This window comes from Nannospalax galili, unplaced genomic scaffold, assembly GCF_000622305.1.
Source record: "Nannospalax galili isolate Female #2095 unplaced genomic scaffold, S.galili_v1.0 scaffold380, whole genome shotgun sequence".
NCBI lineage: Eukaryota > Metazoa > Chordata > Mammalia > Rodentia > Spalacidae > Nannospalax > Nannospalax galili.
In genome coordinates this window covers 4,091,615-4,110,001 of record NW_008348568.1, presented here as the reverse complement: position 1 = coordinate 4,110,001, position 18,387 = coordinate 4,091,615, and the positions used below count along the sequence as shown (strand labels likewise).

General features: G+C 47.1%; 1 protein-coding gene and 1 non-coding gene across 2 annotated transcripts in view; both read right to left on the bottom strand.

Annotated features, from left to right (window-relative positions):
* Window positions 1-18,387, bottom strand: part of LOC108491420 — a 214,815-nt gene that overhangs the window by 141,023 nt on the left and 55,405 nt on the right. Inside the window, exon 4 of the mRNA XM_029569557.1 lies at window positions 8,208-8,516. Within this exon, the coding sequence (XP_029425417.1) occupies window positions 8,208-8,516 (309 nt within the window). The remainder of the gene's footprint in view (window positions 1-8,207; window positions 8,517-18,387) is intronic.
* LOC115072420 lies at window positions 12,530-12,648 on the bottom strand. The gene has a single exon (XR_003851483.1). It is a non-coding gene; the product is annotated as a small nucleolar RNA SNORA27 (small nucleolar RNA).

Below are 18,387 nucleotides of genomic sequence, written 5' to 3'. Positions count from 1 at the left end.
GCATGTGTGCCAAGTGAACAGACAAAGCTATCCAGCACACCATTTCACAGATGGGGAAACAGAGGCTGAGAAGACAGACAACTAGATCCACATGTATCAGGCTGGAAGGAGTTCAGCCCCCAGGTAGCTAGAGCGTATTCACATGCATACACTCCAGTCTGATTACAGCTCCTGGGGCCATGGCTCCAGATGGAATGAGGTGGAAAACACCAAAAGCCGTGATGCTGGGGAAACCCAGAGTAGGTGATTGGCTGGACACGGATTTTCTCACTGTGAAATGAGGATGACAGGAACCACCTTACAGAACACCAAGAAATCAAATGACTGAAACATGGGACAGGATGGCGTCTTGGTATTGCGCCCTGTACTGAGTAGGTGCTCAGTAAATGTTGGGTAAATCTGGAGAGAGTTCACCATTGGCTGGACAAAACTTACAGGTTTGCTGTGAGGACTATGGTGGGAAGGAGTGAGGAAGGCTACCATCCAAGCGTCTTTTCTATCTTAAGGAGAAGCAGGTTTTGGCAGAATCTGCATCCTAGGTGGTCCCGTCTATGACACCTGCTTCTCTTCACATTTACAGCCTCACTGCATACCCAGAGTGCCTGACTCTGATGGCCCCTGAGATACAAGCTTTCCTCTTTGCTTCTTCAGAGAGCAGCCTGGGGACACCATCCCATGCACTGGTTCCTTGTGCTAAACCCCAATAAAGTCTCACTGGAGTGGAACTGCTTATCTCCTGGTGATATCTATCTGAGACTGAGCAAAAGAAGCCAATGCTGAGGTTCTAGCACTAACAGTGGGTTGACAAGGCAAAAACACATCTATAAGAACTGCCAAGCTGGGCGTGGCGTACACACCATACTGAGACCCCCACCCTAAAGCGGCTAAGGCAGGAGGATCAGTGCAAGTTCAAGGCCAATGTGGGCTACACAGTGAGACACTGTCACACAAAACCAAAACAAAACAACGGCCAATACTCAAGGACAAGAAATGCAGTTCCAGTATCTTCTTTTATTTCTCTAGGCTTTTCCTCAACACTGAACTTCCTTCCAGCAGTTTCTAGTCTTCACTTTCCACAGGCAGTTGTGCTGCTGCCCAGGGGCTCCATTAGCACACCACAGGGACCTCAAGATTCTTTCTTTAAATGTTCCTGGGTCTAAAGTCCTAGGCTTTGCTACAGTCCCTGTTCTCCACTGTGATAGCTCCTCACATAGTCGCAGTGACCCTCTGATGCAACCCCTCTGCCCAGCAAGGCACCCCTTTCTCAAGATGCCTGGTGCTTCCATCTTACCTCACCTGCACTACAACTCCCCAGATCCCAGCACTAGTGCCTAGGACCTTCACGACCAGCCTGAAGACATCAGCAAGGCCAACACCTTGGGTAGCTTTCACAGATATCTTTCAGAGCCATGAATATGCTGTCCCCCACCCCACATACTCACCCCTATTTTTTTCCTGCCTGCTTACCCATAGCTGTTTCTGTGGAAGGACCCAACACACTAACTATATCCTGACTCTGGATCATCCCTACATGTTTACTAGTCTCCTTTCAGAACTCAACCCATACAATCATGACCTGAGTGGATATGACTGTACAAAACACTGCTGATGGATGTATGATGGATGTAGGGTCTCAGAAGTGAGCACCAGCTCGCCCCCCCCACCTGCCGCCTGCTCACCCAAGAAGATTCTGGTCCTAGGGAGGACCCAAGCTGATGGCTCTGTCTTGAAAGCCAGCAGACATCCCATGGGTAGACTTCAAGTACATTCCTATTCACTGAACTACAGGGACACACTCCACCCTGAATCTAGACCCTCACCAAAGCACTGCTAACAAAAGCAGACTCCTAGAGTCAACTCCCAAATCGAGGGAATGAAGGGACAGACAACCACACTGTAGCCGACCCAATGCTGAGGGACAGGAACTGCAGGAAGCCAGCACTGTCTGTGCCACCTAAGATCTGCTGAAACACAAGACGCAGCATCGCACACAGCCTCCAAATCGATTTAAAGAGAAAGGTAGAACAAGGCCCATAAGACACAAAAGTGGAACTTTTAAGAGGAGAAGGACAGTTTCCCACTGTCCCAATTTTTTTCATTTCTTCAAAGGCATTGGTCCAAGGCAAACAAGCCACATCCTCAGCGCATGTTAAGCCTGAGGATGAAACAGCACGTTTTTAAAGTAGTCCTTTTGTGGCTTCTAATTTCTAGGCAACTCACATCACACAGGGAAATGCTCCATGGCAAATTCTAGAATCCAAACAGACTTTGCAGAAGCCACTGGAAAGTAAAGGGACCCAGAGAGCCTGGAGCATGCCCAGTGTCCCCAGCACGGGACACAGGGCAAGGCTGGGCTGCAGAGTCATGGTGGTCTCAACTGAAGGACTCCCTCTAGGCTGTGGACAAGGGCCGCCTGGCTTTGAAGGAACGTGGCAAGCCGCCTTCTCTACCACTCAAGGCTCCTCCCCAAGATTTCAGCTCTGCTGTCACTCACTGTTCCCAGGTCACGTTCTCAGAGGTGACTCATTTGACCTCTCAACACCTGCACAAGGTCACAAAACCTAGCCAGCCACTGAAAGACCAGAAGAGGCCAGAGCCTCAGAACCCAACAGTCACATAACCCATCTGTATGGCAAAGTGGAGTTGGATTCAAGGTTTACTATGCACCAGGCTTGAAGGGGTGAGGGGTTAACATCTGGCCAGGTTCATCTAATTTTCACTATAGCCAGCTTCTGCAGAGGAGATGAAGGTCCAGAGAGGCTCATTTCCCCAAGGTCATATCACCAGAAAGCTGTTGCACTTATTTGTCCCAGGTTATCTAAGACCCTAAGTGCTCCCCAGAGCATTTCTCTATCAGGAAAATTCTTTCCACTATTTTAAGTCTCCTCGTGTATCCATTTGACCAGGAGCAAACAGAAAGCTTGGAACCTGTTGATGGCCATTTATTTATTTAAATTATTACCTCTTGCTAAACGGTCCAGAGCCTTACTCACTCTGGTGAATCAATCATTGAGGGAAAGAGGTTCATACTCACCCACCCTGACCCAGACTTCCAGTGACCATGGCCCAGGCCTGTCCTACTGCATGCCCAAGATCTTTTGTGCGGTGACTATAAGCCTTCACCTGCATCCAAACCCCTCAGGGATAACAAGGACTTAGGAAAAGGGTAAGAGGTTACATAGACAGCCTCCTGGAATTTGCTCCCTTTGTAAGCTCTGGAATTCCACAGGACAGTGTTTCTCAAGACTGAATACTCACAGGAGGAAGGGGCTGTATAATCCTCACACCCACAGGCTCTGGCTTAAAAAGTCCACCAGCCCCCTGGCCCCTCCATGAGAAGGAACTGACATTTAAAGAGTGAATACGAGTGGGCCAGCACTGGAGTGTAACTCAGAGTTGTTAGGACTTGCAGATGAACAAAGTGCAACTCAGGGGGGTTAAGAAGTGGAGCAAGATCACCCAGCTGTGAAAGAGCAAAGTTTAAAAACCTGGTTAATTTTGCTTCAAAGATACTCTTTCAATAATTGCAGCTGTCAGTCAAAGAAGCCAAGCTTCTCTCTGACACACCCACTCTATGTGGCAGGGTACTGAGTACCTATGTCAGGAGTCCAGGTCTGCTGGATAAAGAGCCACTCAAACGAGCACTGAGACCTGACACACTTTCCTGAATGTTCACTGAAGTCTCTCCTCCTGCCGGTCCCATATCCCCACCAAAATATATGTGTGTGTATTATTTGTCAGTATCACAGCATAAGATACAGTAGATGTGAACTAGCCATATGAAGGCCTTCTTTTATATTTCCTGTAAAACCCAAAGAAAGCACTGTCCATATGCCGCTTCCCGGCCTCGTGCAAACACTACATCTAGCAACAAACTTCCCTCTAGTGCTTATGAACCAGGAAAAGTTTGTTTCAAAGACAAACAGGTTTTCTTATTTAAACCGAGGACAAACGACAGCTTATGGGGCCCTTAGCCAGTTCTTGTAAATAAAGTTTTATTGGAACACAGCCACACCCACTCATTTACATATTGCTCTGGGAGCTCTCCAGATGCAAAAGTAGTGTGGGTGGGTGATAGGGAATTGCGGGGGCTCCTAAAACTGAAAATATTTACTTTCTGGCCCTGGGTAGGAAAAGTTTGCCAAACCTTAATTTAGACACAAATATAACACACTCAGCATGTTGTGCTAACTAGGAAGCTCAGAGCTAAATTTAACATTCAATTTCTATAAGTCATGGACTCATCTTCGGTATTTTCCTATTTCTCTGTGTCTTGTGTTTTACTCTCCCAATTCCACTTCACTATTTTACTTAAAAATAGCTAATATTCTCTGAGTACGTATAATATGCAAAAACAAAACAACAAAAATGTTGACTCAAGCCCTTGAACACGTACTTCCAATTAATTCCAACAGTAAAACTGTAGGGGAGAAAATAGTCTCCAATCACTGAGGAAAAATGAATGAAAAAGATGAAGAAGTCATCAGTTGATTGCAGTGGGAATATTTACCATATCGTAATTCAACCTAGAGTAACAGGAGGGTTACCTGGAAAACTCTGGGTGCTCACTATGTATGAGAGAGGGGACCAACACAGACCCTGCAATCAATGCCTTACATGATTATAAGATGCTGTTACTCGGAGATTCTTCAGATTTTAGGGGTTTCTTTTAGGAAGGATTCTTTGTTGATTGTTTTCAGGGAGAAGAGATGGGGGTTCAGTGTCGCTGCAGACCAAGCTGAACAGCCACTTCGTCAAGAATCTCCCAGATTTAGGGAGAATCATAGTGACCCACAGCCTTATCATACATGGAAGCAGAATGTGGTGTCATGTCACAGTCTCTGAAACTTTGTGCCTGTGATGTTGTGAGCTCCCCACAGCCATGGTACCACACTTCTAAACAAGGATTGACAATCTAAATTAAGACCCTTTCAGGACCAAGAGGCCTACTTGTATTCAAGAAATAGCAACCTTACCTTGAGTTAGATTTCTACAATCTCATCACTAATATCTGCAAAATTAGATGGCTTATGCAGACACCCTGGGCTCTGGGCACACTGGTATGGGGACAGGTCCAGGATGCTAAGCTATCTCCAGGAATGGCAGCTGGAGGATCTTAGGGGAAGATCCCCAGGACTAGAGTATATGTTTCCATCTCCTCGGGAGCCCACCAAGGCAAAACAGCCTTGATAACAGCACTCAACAAGACACATGCCCTGCCAGGCAGAAGAGGGCTGACGGAGGACGTGGATCATAAAGAGAAGTACAGGCCACTGCTGTAGCTACCACAGGAAATGGCAGAGCTGCCAGGGGACTTGGAGGTACCAGCATCGGTAACACCAGAACCCCTGGAATCAGTACACCAGGCCCATAAGAACCAGTGACAACACCAGAACCAAAGGCATTATCAGCATCATCACGAACAGCTCCAATATTAGAACCAGAACTACCAATATCAGCAGTACCAGTACCAAGACCACCAGTATCAAGACCACCAAAACTGCCCACATTAACCAGTATCGCCAGCACCAAAAGCACTGGCATCAACAGCACCAATCATCCAACTAGTGAGACCATATGTCCCTGGACCTGGTGCTGTGATCCTGGAAGCCACATCCTAATGTCTGCTTGTCTTACACTTGTCATCTCTCAGTAAGTGTCACAATGCCCTTTTACTCCCAAGCATCCCAGCTTAGAAGAGCAATCACATAGTTTCCTACCAATAAGAACAGACCAAAAGGAGAGGGTGATTTGCTCAGGGCCACAGTCACTAGAGGGGCCAAGAAGGAGCTGAAGTCACATCTCTCAGCTCCAGGCAGTGTGGTCCATGGGAATAGTTGCTTTGCCTCTCGCTGGTCACTCTAGAAGTAACCCAGATCTTAACAGTGCCTACGCACAGCTCTGTTCTGGGGTTTGCATGGATCAGCCTTGCCACTCACTCTGCACAGAGGCTGATCTAATAAAATGGCGATTTTTACTACATCCTTGTTCCTAGGGTGTAGCCCTCTTGAAACCACCAAACACAGACTTATTTCTCCCCGTTACAGTTCTGTGTCTTTTAGTGCCTGAGCCTACCCTTGCACTCTCACAAGGGGAGATAAAGAGGACCACCACAATGGGGTTATTTCTAGGGAGTAACCTATAAAAGAAGAGAAAGGGAGCCGTGAGTCATACGATAAATGAGGTGCACTTGTCACAGCAGGAGGATGAGGGAGAGGGCATGAAGAGGTTGAGAAGCTGAGAGCCTCATAGCCCCTTCCTGAAATGACTCCTCTCCCTTCTCCTGCTCAGTCAGGTCCAGGAACAGAGCTCTTATCACCCTGTGCTGCAAGTCCCCACTTGCCAAACACACAGCATCTCCCAAACCAGGAGCAACTGAGTGCTAGTACCTTAGTGCAATTCAACTCTAGCCCCAGGCCCAGCACTGGTCCCTAATTTCTGGGGGTATCCCCTAAAGTCTGTCTCTCCTAGGGAGAAGTAGGACTCCAGACTCCATGGGCCCAAGATCATCCACAGCAGAAGTCTCACACACATACATCTTTAACCCTAAGACCTCCAGAAAAGTCTTTCTCCTCCAGCTGACTTGACTGGTTCTGCATTAAACATCAGACACCTCCTGGGCATGGTGTCGCATGCCTTTAATCCCAGCACTTGGGAGGCAGAGGCAGGCGGACTTCAAGGCCAGCCTGGTCTACATAGAGAGTTCCAGACCAGCTGGAGCTACAGGGAGACCCTGTCCCCCGCAAAAAAACCAAAACCAAACCAAAACAAAACAGACACCTAAACTCAACCTTCTCAGCAAATATCCTGTGTAAGTCATACATGCCCCTAGGTTCTCACCTATAGAGTGGGGACACACTGCCCACTTGAAGAACCTACAAGGGGTCACCATCCCATCAGACCAACCTTGTTTCAATGACATGTCTACTGTGTGCCTAGCCTCCAAGTAAGACAATCTACTTCTGATCTCAGATTCCTCAAGTATATAGTCAGCATACACCTAGCATGTACTACAGGCAGAGGCCTATGTTTGCACTAGCAATTCAAGGAGGGCTGCCGGAGAGTTCATTATCGACTAGCTAGGCCTGAAGTCCATCCATAATCAGACCCCACCCCAAGTATCACTTAGGCAGCCAAATGCTAGGTGGCCCCAGGTTCAAGTTTCCTTTGGGTAACCTGGCACTACAGTAAACATTTCTAGGCACTACCAACCTTGCAAGTCCCAAGGGGTTAAGCTTCCTGCCCATCAGCTGCAGAACCACAGAGGACTGGTGAGCCTCTGCTCCCTCCCTCCAGCTAGCAGGAAGCCCGTTTCCCTTGCCTATCACTGGTCTGACTCTCAGTCTTCCCACGGGCTGCAGTAATTGTGACCCTCAACCAACTGTCTTTGCCAACCTGTGGTGCCCAGTGCAAAGTCTAGCATTGTCTTATTTGGCTCTGCTCAGAAAGACTTTTCAGAGCCAAGCAGAAGAAACCGCCCCAGAAGCTGCTCTCCACCAGCACTGCCCTGACCCTGTGCCACATCTGGCATGTGTTCTGCACATAGTGTCTGTTTTATAAGCCTCAACACCAACCTTGTGATAGAAGGGGATAGAAGAACCTCAATACTGGCCCTGCTTAAGAGAGGAAGGAAAAGAATTCAGTTGTCACTTGCCCTGATTCACATAGGGTGCTAGAGATTCAAACCCACAACAACCACCTGCTGACACACACCTCTCACAGTACCAGCCATTTGGTCTTTTGTTATTCTCAGCTCTAAGCACAGAGCCAAGAAACCATCCTGCCATGCCTATCTTCCGTATGAACTACGAGTGTCCTGAATTAATCACAGTGTTTTCCTCTATTCTTTTTTCAGTGTGAAAGACCATGTGCCAGGTGCCCACCATGTCTCCAAGACACAGACATCCTCCACAGGCCTTGATCTTCAGAGTATCTACAATCTGGAAGACAGACATGTGAACCCTTGATCAGTGAGTGCCCATCAGCACAAAGAAGGGTGGTTGGTTCCAGGAGAACTTTTTACTTTGGGCTCCCAGCCTCATACCAGACACATGGATGAGTTCAGGAGATGGCAGCTCTCCTGATAACCAGCCACAGCACAAAGTGCCCTCAACCATCAGTAGGACAACCTGGCCTATAGCACAGAACACTCTGGAAGGAACGTGTCAGGCATGCTTCATCAGGAGAAATGGGACTTGGGGACTTACGTTTTAGAAGGAATCCAGGTTGCCAGAGAGACCAGAGCAAATATTCCCACCAAGTCAAAGGTAGAGAAGTAAACTTGAAACTGTGGTCTTTGTCCCCAGTGGGTATCCAGGCTGAAAGAATCCATGAAGCCACTAGCAGCATCCCGAAGCATGCTGAGTGTCGTTCCAAGGCCTGCATCCACCAGCATTACTCCCAAGGCACTGTAAATCCACAGGGCTCGGAAAATCCCCGAGTAGTTTCCATGCAACCAGCAGGCACAGCCCTCCAAAGGGGCATCTTTTATCATAGTCATGTCAAACAGATCGGGCCTAGGACAGAGAAGAAGGAAACAGTATTGTCATAATCGCAGGCCTTCAGTAGCAACCATCACTCCTTCCTTGTATTTAACCCTAACATGCTGGGAGAGTTAGGTACTAAGAAGGATTCCTCAGGATACTAGCACCCAAATATAAGCAGGCAGCCAGGGGGGCCTTCAGTGAGCGTTGCTAAATGGGCCTCTCCTCTCCAGGCAGGGGTCTCTAGTCTACATGGGGATCCTCAGAGCTGCCTCAATGGGAAGCAAGGCCCTATAGGCCCACAAAGCTGATGAAGGGAAAGCGAACTGGCTTGTTTAGGCTGACAGAAGGCGAGATCTGGCACACAGCCAGGCTCCCCTGCAGGGCTATGAAGTCCTGGTAGGCAGCTGCTAGGCTTAGAGGCTTAGGGTCACCTGGTCGGAAGTCAGTCTTTGTTTCTTTTTAAAGACGACCACACAAGCCTGGCAGGGTTCCAGGCCCTCCCTGCACTGTGAGCTGCCTCTCCTCTTAACCATTCAGCCACTCCTGGGCTTCTACTAGGTCCAGGGCTCTCCTAGCTGCTGTGTCTTGGTCTCACCAGCCCAGTACATTCACATTATCCCAAAAGTAACTAGGGCATAGAATAGATTGGTCCACAGTCCCTAGGGTTTGAGGCCTGGCCCTTTATGAAGCATCAGTCACTCACTCTGCAGGCAGCCCTGGCCTCCCCATCCCACAAAATTCCCAAACACCAGGGACTCTTGAGCAAAGTGTGCAGAATAAGATTTGGAGACACAGAAAATAACTATGATTCACACTAGTGAGAGAGGTGTCTAGAGCTACAGCGATAGATGGCTCAGCAGTTCAGAGCACTTAATGCTCTTCAAGAGGACCTAAGTTTGGTTCCCAGCACCCACATCAGGCAGATCACAATCATCTGTAAGTCCAGCTCCCAGGGATCTGAAGCCCTCCTCTGGCCTCAACAGGCAACTACAAACACGTATGATACATTTCCATAGACACACATACATACACGTGAATGAAAATTAAAATAAATCTTAAAGAAAACTCAGAGCCTGAGGCTAGGCAGTCTGTTTTCCAAGCCAGAGCTTTGATCCAGCATCCTGAGTTATCTTGTGAGAAATGCTTACCCAAGATGGCTGTAACCAAAACGTCCCAAACATTTCACACATACACAGTCTCATTTCATCTTTGCAAAAACAGCTGAGTTATAAACCATTATTATTTGGTTGCAGAGATAAGAAACTTGAGGCCCAGAGCAGCAGCTGTGGAGTACGGAGCCAGTAGGGCAGGCATACACAGGAAAGAGGAACTGTGATTTATGGCACAGTCTCAGTTAACAGCAGGGGAGAGGATAGGGGACATGCTGTTAGTTACTGAAGCCCTCAGGCAAGTCTGAAGCCAAGTTTATTTTCTTGGGGGCCTGTCCATTAAAGTTCTGTCACCTGAGAAAGAATTATCCTGTATTCCTGTAGCCAAGGGGTGGTCCCTGAATAAGGGCACGGCTAGTGTGCAGGAGCTGCACCATGCTCTCACCTGTCAGAAGGAACAACAGGAAGCTTGCAACACTGGGACTTCCGGTGTCACCAAACCCTAGTACTTCCCTCACAGGGAGCACTTACACTATGTCTTCTGCTTACTCACTATGGGGCTAAAATCAAGACGACAGACTACTTAATACCAGGAAGTGGCTACCTGATCCTGATAGACAGGCATTCTACAAAAGACACTTCTTCCCAGCTAATGCTCAGGGATGCTGACATGTGCTATTCACCCATGTGGGCACATGCAGCCCCTTCAGCCCAGGGGCTCCAGTCTACAGCATAATTGCATGGGAATATGTGCGTAGGACCAGCAAGAGGCAAGTCTGAGATGTTTCCAGCATTGCTCAGAAACTCCTCAGATACCCATCAGCCATAGGAAGGATTTTAAAAGCATTCTCGGAATCTAAGCATCAGTGAGAATGATCTATGAGTTCCTGCAAAACATATAGCACATCTCGCAGATATAACTTGGAATTGGGGTAAAGGGAAGAAAAAGGAGACAGCAGGGAAGTATATTCGTCAGGACAAGGAGCCGGCAAGATGGCTCAGTGAGGAAAGACACTTGCCACACTGGCTGGTGATGTGAGTTCAATCCTCAGAACCCACATAAAGGCAGGAGAGAACTGACTCCATAAAGTAACCCTTTGAATTCCCACACACACACACCCACACATATTATGCATCCACATTCTTGGCATGCACCCATACATACCATAAATAATATTTTTTAATACTAAAACCAAAATAGAAAAGTTAGGACAAAGTGAATAACTGGAAGGTTTGAGAGCTTTTTGAACATCTGATGATACTGTGCTCATCCAAGTGCTGACTAAGCCTGTGGGTTCAGATGATCAAATTCTGAAGTGTGACAGGTCTGCTTTTGTGTATCACCCCTGTGAAAAGTTAATTTGTACTTTTTAAGATTCTCTTGAGAAAGTGTGCTGTAGAACCATCAAAGACATGAAAACAGGCCCTCTGGCTTGGGAATCAGCAGTTTCCGGGGCTCCTGCTACATCTTCTCACAGCCCACTGTGGTCAGCTTGCCATGCCTGGAAGGCCTCCAGGGGGAGGCTTCACCAGGAAGCATGCCTCAGCTCAGTGACACAGAAAAGCTCCCCAGGAAAATATGTCCCCTGGCCCTTTCTCTTGGCCGAGTCTCTTTCCTCTCTGCCTCCCAGATCCTCAGGTCCAAATTTGTCACTTCCCTCTTGACCCTGCCTCCTAAATATTAACATCAGCTGACCCCCTGCAGCAGACACTGAGAATAAACACAGACTACTGTTGTTTCCTACCCAATACCAACAGAAAGAACATCTTTGTGCATCAACTCCCTTAAACACAGCTGAACAGACGAATGCTTTGCAAAGCGCAGGGTTGGTACAAATGAAATGCAGCTCACAGAAAAGGAAACACACAGCATCCCTGACACCAGGGCTGTGTCCCTGTCCAAAGGGAAACAGGACTGACTGCAGGACTGGAAAGGAGGTAAGAATGCAGTCTCTAGCCCTCACCAGCCTCACTGGCTGTACCTCTCATGCTGACAGAGTGAAATTTCATAAAATCCAACACCACAAAGGAGGCATGTCCCCCTTTCCCCGTTTAGAACAGAGAAGAACCAATCTCTAGCCGTGTGCATGCTGATTCTCTGCACTCTGAGAGCTAGGTCTCGTCCACCCTGGGAAAACAGATCAAGATCTGTTCCCAGACAAAGCTACAGCTATCCTCCTGCAGACAGGCTCTGTTTCTGCTCCCTTTCCTTTCCTCCCCAGGCTGCAGGAATAACAGGGATCAGCTGCTTCAGAATCACCAAGCCTCTCCACAACACTCCCCCTCACACTCACTCATCCATTCAGAGCATGGGATTTGAGGTGGGATTGGGAGCCAATCAACCAGAGCCTGAATCCCCATGTGGGGTCATGGCCTTGTGGCCTCCAGCACATCCTTTTTAAGTATTTCTTCATCTGTTCAATATTTTAATTTTTAATTTTGTAAAAAGTATTCTCTGGGTTCATCTGTGGAAATATACAGAATGAAAAGACAAAATGCTCAGCACACAGTGTGCTCACAACCCAAGCAGAGTCACTGTCACCCTGGGCAACTGGGACTCCAATAAATGAGGTTTGGGAGATGAAACTAAATTCAAGTCATCTAATGTGACAGAGTATAGGAAGGTTCACTCTGATTGTCAACTTGATTAGATTCAAGCACCTAAGAGATTACGTAAAACATGCTTTAGTGTGCGTCCAAGGGTGAGGGTATATCCCGAAAAGATGAACTAAGTGGGAGAGACCTGCCTTCCATGTGGGTGTCTCCACGCTATAGGCTGGGGTCTGCTTGGAAGAAAAGAGAGAGGGAAGCCAGAAGCAGGCTAGCACAGGCATTTGTTCTCGGTTTCCTGGCAGCTGCTGGACCCCACCACTCTCACGTGTCATGACAGACTAAGACCTCTGAAACTGTAAGCCAAAATAAATCCTTTTCCCCCAATGTTTCCCCTGACAGTTTACAAGACAAACACCAAGTCTGCCTGTGTTTTAAATCCTTTGTCCCACTTGAATGGCCAATGAAGACATAAGTGTAACTGGCAAAGTGAAAGATGGTAAAACCCTTCTTTAAGTTGTTTTTTTCTCCAGTATTTGTTCTGAAAGATAATCAAACTGACTCACACAAACAGTTTTCTTTTCCTTATTTATATGAGCCCCAGAACAGAGCAGGCAGCCTCTGCAGCTCCTGGGACCTCTCCCAGTCTTAACCTTGGAAAAACAGATCCAAGCTGGTGAAGGACTTCCCACTGTCACTGAGGAAGTCTCGCAAGGAGTTGAGACAAGCCCCAGCACTCAGTTCTCCCCCAGAAACCATAGAAAACTGACCTTATAACGTCCTTCCTCCACAAGAAATGCACAGCCACACAAAGAACTGTTGGGCAAAGGCAGCAGCCTCTATGTTATAGGGACAACCCACCCTGAGAGCCTAGGGTACACTTGAGGGCAATCAAGTCTTCCCTTCCCTGGGCATGGCAAGGGCCCAGAGAGGCGGCCTTGGGGCCACAGGAAGCTGAGAGAGAAAGCAGTCAGCTCCCTGCAGACTGGAAGGAGACCACAGCAATGTTACGGAAGGGAAGGGTTGGTACATAGTAAGGAAGACAGGACTTTCCTTCTTATCACAGGGCACTTCTAAACTGCCTCACATCTGTCTCCAACTGGCTTCCTATTCAGGCCACAGGTGATGATGATTCCCAAAGCTCCGGTCTAAGAGCTCCTTGTAAACTGGAGACCTTGCACACCAGGGCTCAGTACAGCTCAGCCTCCTACTACCTCTACCAGGCAGGGACCATGGGGATGATCACAAGATGAATTGAGATGAAGGCTCTACATCCAAACTTTCCATTTCAGATACCACCACACTGAATATCTTACATGATCACCTTCTTTGGGCCCATCCAACCCCTTAGAGGCTTCTACTCACTCTACAAAGCTGTTGTTCATCCCCATGTAGCCATCCCCAATCTTCACATCATGCCTTGTGACTGATCCCAAAGCTAATCCATTGCCTCCCTTCCCAGTGCCCCCACAGCATGATGATATCATCTATTTTAAATCCCAAACCTATCAACTTCTCTGGTCCATTGGCTTGGTATTGCCCAATACACAGAACTAGGACATTTGGAAAACACAAGAATATAGGCCTATTTTCTCCAAATCCTGAGCCCCGCATTGCCTTGCGCTTTCCTAGTCCCTTTATTTATCTCCATCATGATTGTGACAGCCAAAGGACCACACAATCTCAGGTTCATACCTCTCAGAACTGCTGCATTCAGCACCCAGGAAACATTCATGAGACCAGGCATGTTGGTGCACACTTGTAATCCCTGTATCCTGAGCTTCTCTGCAGGCCAAAACATGAGGATTACAAGTTCAAGTTTAACCTGGCCTATAGAGTGAATTCAAGGCTAGCCTATCTAATTTAGCAATACTGTGTTCTCAAAAATAAAGTGTTATTTTAAAGGGGCTGAGATTTGGGACGTAGCTTAATCATTAGACAAAGCTCTGGGTTCAGTTCTCAGTACTGGATAAAATGGGGTAAAGTGGTATGCACCTGGCATCCCAGCATCTGGGAGGTAGAAGCAGGAAGATTAGAAGTTAATGATCACCCTCAGCTATATGGATAATTATGGTGAATTTGAAGCTAGCCTGGGCTACATGAGACCCTACCTTTAAAAAAAATATGCACACAAAAAATAAGTTTGTGGAAATTTGTTACAGCATTCCTAGGGAACAGATGCATTCCTAAGAAGATTGTCACACTATAGTCAGTGAACAAACTGCCTCTGTGTCTATCAGCATACTGACTGAAAACATGCTACATAAAACACCTGTCATATTGATGTGAAGCAAATATTAACATCTGAAAACAATACTTGCATTTTATTAGCAAATGTACTGTAGAAATTAAGAAACCAAAGCTGGAAACATGGCTCAGTAAGTAAAGCACTTGCCATCAAGGCTGATGACCTGAGTTCTGTCTCTGGAACCCACATGGTAGAAGGCGAGAACTGACTCTCTGACCTCTACACACATGCTGTGGCATACACACATATATATACATACACACAAGCTTACATGATAAATATAGAAACAATTTTAAGATACCAGAGAATGTATACCAATTATCCTTCTTCTTATGAACGCCCTACCCACACTGAGAGGCACTCATACACTCCTAATAGGCTCTAAGGTTAAGAGGCCATAAGGTTCTAGGTACCAGGAGTCTAGCAGTCTAGCCCCCAGCACCAAGACTTGCAGGGCAGGGGATGTAGCTCAATTAGTAAAGTACTTGTCTAGCATGCACAAAGCCCTGTGTTCCATGCACAAAACAAGCGTGGTGGTATACACCTGCAATCCTAGTACTCAAAAAGTGGACACAGGAAGATCAGAAGTTCAAGGTAATCTTCAACTTCATAGTTGAGTTTCATGAGACCCTGTCTCAAAAGAAAAGGAAAAAAGGTTTCCAGAGAACCAGTCAGCTACCCATGGCACTCAGCCACAAAGTATCCTATGTAAATCTACATAGCTCTACACAGACACTGACACTGACACACACAGACACAGACACACACACACACACACACACACGCACACACACACACACACACACAGATGAGGCAAAGGAATGTAGGAAAGGAGACAGTGTGTAGTTTTCCATTTAGATAATGACTTAAAAAACAAAGCAATCTCTCTGAGGTCAGATTTCCTAATTTGGAAAGCAGGGCTGTTGTTGGGGCACAAGGAACTACTACTTAGTACTCTCCTGTGGTTTTTCCACCAAGAGCAACTGGACCAGCAAAGGAGACCTGAAGCCAGGGTGGTGGGACATAGTGAGTATATGTGGTATTCAGGGGTAGGTTTTCCTTCTTTCCTCTAATGTCGGTTTGATTATAAGTTTTCATATTGCTGTCACTTGATTATATCTCTCCAAAGTACATGTGTTGACATTTTTATTCCAGAATACATAAATGAAAGGTATTAGGAGGTGAGGGCCTTTGGGAGATAGTCACATAGTATCATTAAGTGACTTGAGAAGAGACAGAGGGATCTAAGCTTTCAGGCTAGCTCCCTCCCATCATATGACGATCTTTACCACATGATGATGTAGCAGGCTGGCCCTCACCAGATCTCAAGCAGATCCCTGTGCCATGCCCTTGGCCTCTTCAACCTCCAAAACCATGAGCTAAGTAAGCCTCCATTCTTTCTGTACTACTTGGTCTAAAACAGCCTGGGGCACATATGCCCTGTCCTCTGCCTCCTTAGTAAGAACCCATACTTCTGAGGTTTTCCACTCAGCAAGAAAGCTCCTGGGCATACAGTCCACTGATAGTCTTACGTGTAAACTATACAAACTGTGTAGCAGGTCTGTGGACAAGGTGTCTGTTTCCAGTACAGCCCTATGGTGCACTCTGGAGGGGGCCAGGTGTGGCACTAACCTTTCCTTTGCAGTCCCTACTTTGCTCCGACCATCATTATTTTTCCTTCCTCTCTAAGGAGGCAGACAGGGACCTTGCTACTCAATTCACGTGAAGATGATATGGAGACAGTTCAGAAGGACAGATGATGGCAACTTTTCACCATAGGAGCTTTGGGCCAGTGGTGGTTAGTCACCTCTATCAACTTGATTAGATTTAGAACCACCTAGGGGGACATACCTCTGAGGGTGTTTCCAGAGAGGGCTAACCAAGGAGGGAAGTCATACCCTGGATGTGGACAACACCCTCCCATGGACTGGGGCCCTAAGACTGAATCTAAAAGAAAAAAAGGAAACAGATGTAATGTTCTGTTGCTTTATGTTCCTGCTATCACAGCTAGAGCCCCTCTCACCAGCATGTCTTCCCCATGGTGCGCTGTACTCTCAAACCATCGAGCTAAAATAATCCCTCTCTTCGTATTTTGTCACAACAACGAGAAAGCAAACATGCACTACCCTTCCCAGTAACGGGAGACAGGAAGACAGAAGGAAGATGTGGCTCTGGCAGAATGAACAGGAAATAGGGGGCATCCAGCAACACTGTTCATTTCTTTAGCCAACCATAAAAACAAAAGAGCTTACATTCCCAGGGACACGCCAGGACTGTCCACGCAGCAGCCGCATTTAACCATCACCATGACGCAGACCACTGTGCACTTCACAAACAAGGATCTGTAGTCCAGAGCCCTGTTTCGCCATCTACTCAAGATTCCTCAGCGAGTAAGTGGGAGAGCGAGCTTCCGCTAGCCAAAGAGAATGATTGTCTAGACATTTCAAGAGCTCTCAGTGCGCCGGCAGAGACTAAGGAACAGAATGACTGGTCCAACCTTGTGCTTCATCTTTTCTTCATTAGTGCTTGCTGAGTGCCCACGTAGAATGGGGGGGTTGCGGGGGGGGTGCAGCTCATTCTCTCACTTCACTTCCCTCAGTGGGGGAGATTTATTCTGTGTGGGGTGCTGTCAGAGTTTCCTAACAAATCACTGCACACTGGACTGCTTAAACCAGCAGAAATGTATCCCCCTTGGTTCTGGAGGTGAGACGTCCATCTCCCAGAAGAGTGGTCTCCTGGAGGCTCTAAGGAGCATCTTCCCAGGCCCTTTCTGGCTTGCATAGAGCACACAGGCCTTGACACGCCTTGGTTTGTGGCTGAATCCCTCCCATCTCTGCCTTCGTTTTTCACCTACCCTCTTCCCTCTTGTCCCTAAGCTTGTCTTGGTCTAGCACCAATCCCCGGGTGCAGGGCGCACCCTGATCCAGCACTGAGGCAGGATAAAAAGGCAGAGAAAATCTGGGGGACATAAGAAGTGGGCACGAAGCTCCTCACTCTGGAATCCACTGGAAGCCTTGGTTAGCAGAGGAGCAGAAGTGACCACTGCTTGAGGCCTTTATCCCTTCCCAGCCACGAACCTACAATTTTCTAGGAATCTCGCCAGAAACCCATTTTCAGAGAAAGGACATGCACTGAGCTCCTTGTGCAATCCTGGTGGCTCCTGGTTTTACTTTATCAGATTATAATTTCACCCAAGGCATCTCTGGAGTCACTTTATGCATCTCTCATCAAAAGAGAGAAGGAAAAAAAGGTTTCCTAGCAACCTTTGAAATATAACCTGAGAGCCAAAAAAAGGACTGACACTCAGCTAGTGAGAGTGGCTGTATGGTGCTAGTTCCTGGTCCTCTCACAGTGCTCATCTGATATAACTATATCAGCAAAAACCCCCATGTCCAAACAAGGGCACATTCTGAGGTTAGTGCAGACAGGAATGTGGGAGGGGCCCCATCAAGCTAGAACAACTGTTCACTGTATCCTCCTTACATAAAGGAAGATTTGTGGCCAGGTGTGTCCTCTCATAAAGTAAGATTTGTGGCTGGGTGTGGTAGTGCATCCTATAATCCCAGCATTCAAAAGACTGAGGCAGGAAGAGCTCAGCTAGTTCAAGGTTAGCCTGAGCTACATAGCAAAGGCGGGGGGGGGGGGGGGGGAGAAGAGAGGAGAAGCTGCCCATTCCTGGGATTTGGATACTCTGGACCTGTCTTTCTCTTAAAAAATAAATTTATAGATGAAAAAGTTCTCAAAGTTGCAGGTCGTGAGGTTGTCAGCAATGGTGCAAATAACCAGTCCCTATGCTCACAGGAAAAAATAAAGGAGAAGAAGGGAAAGAGCTTCTTGGAAAACGGTTGCTATTGTCTGACATCTTATTTATTCCTTTGACTTTTGATAATAGGCAAATACTGCAAAACTTAGTACTAGGTAATGAGAGCTACTTAATACCTGATAGCATTAGCATCATTGTTATTTAATAAAGAATAAGAATGCCAGCTTCATG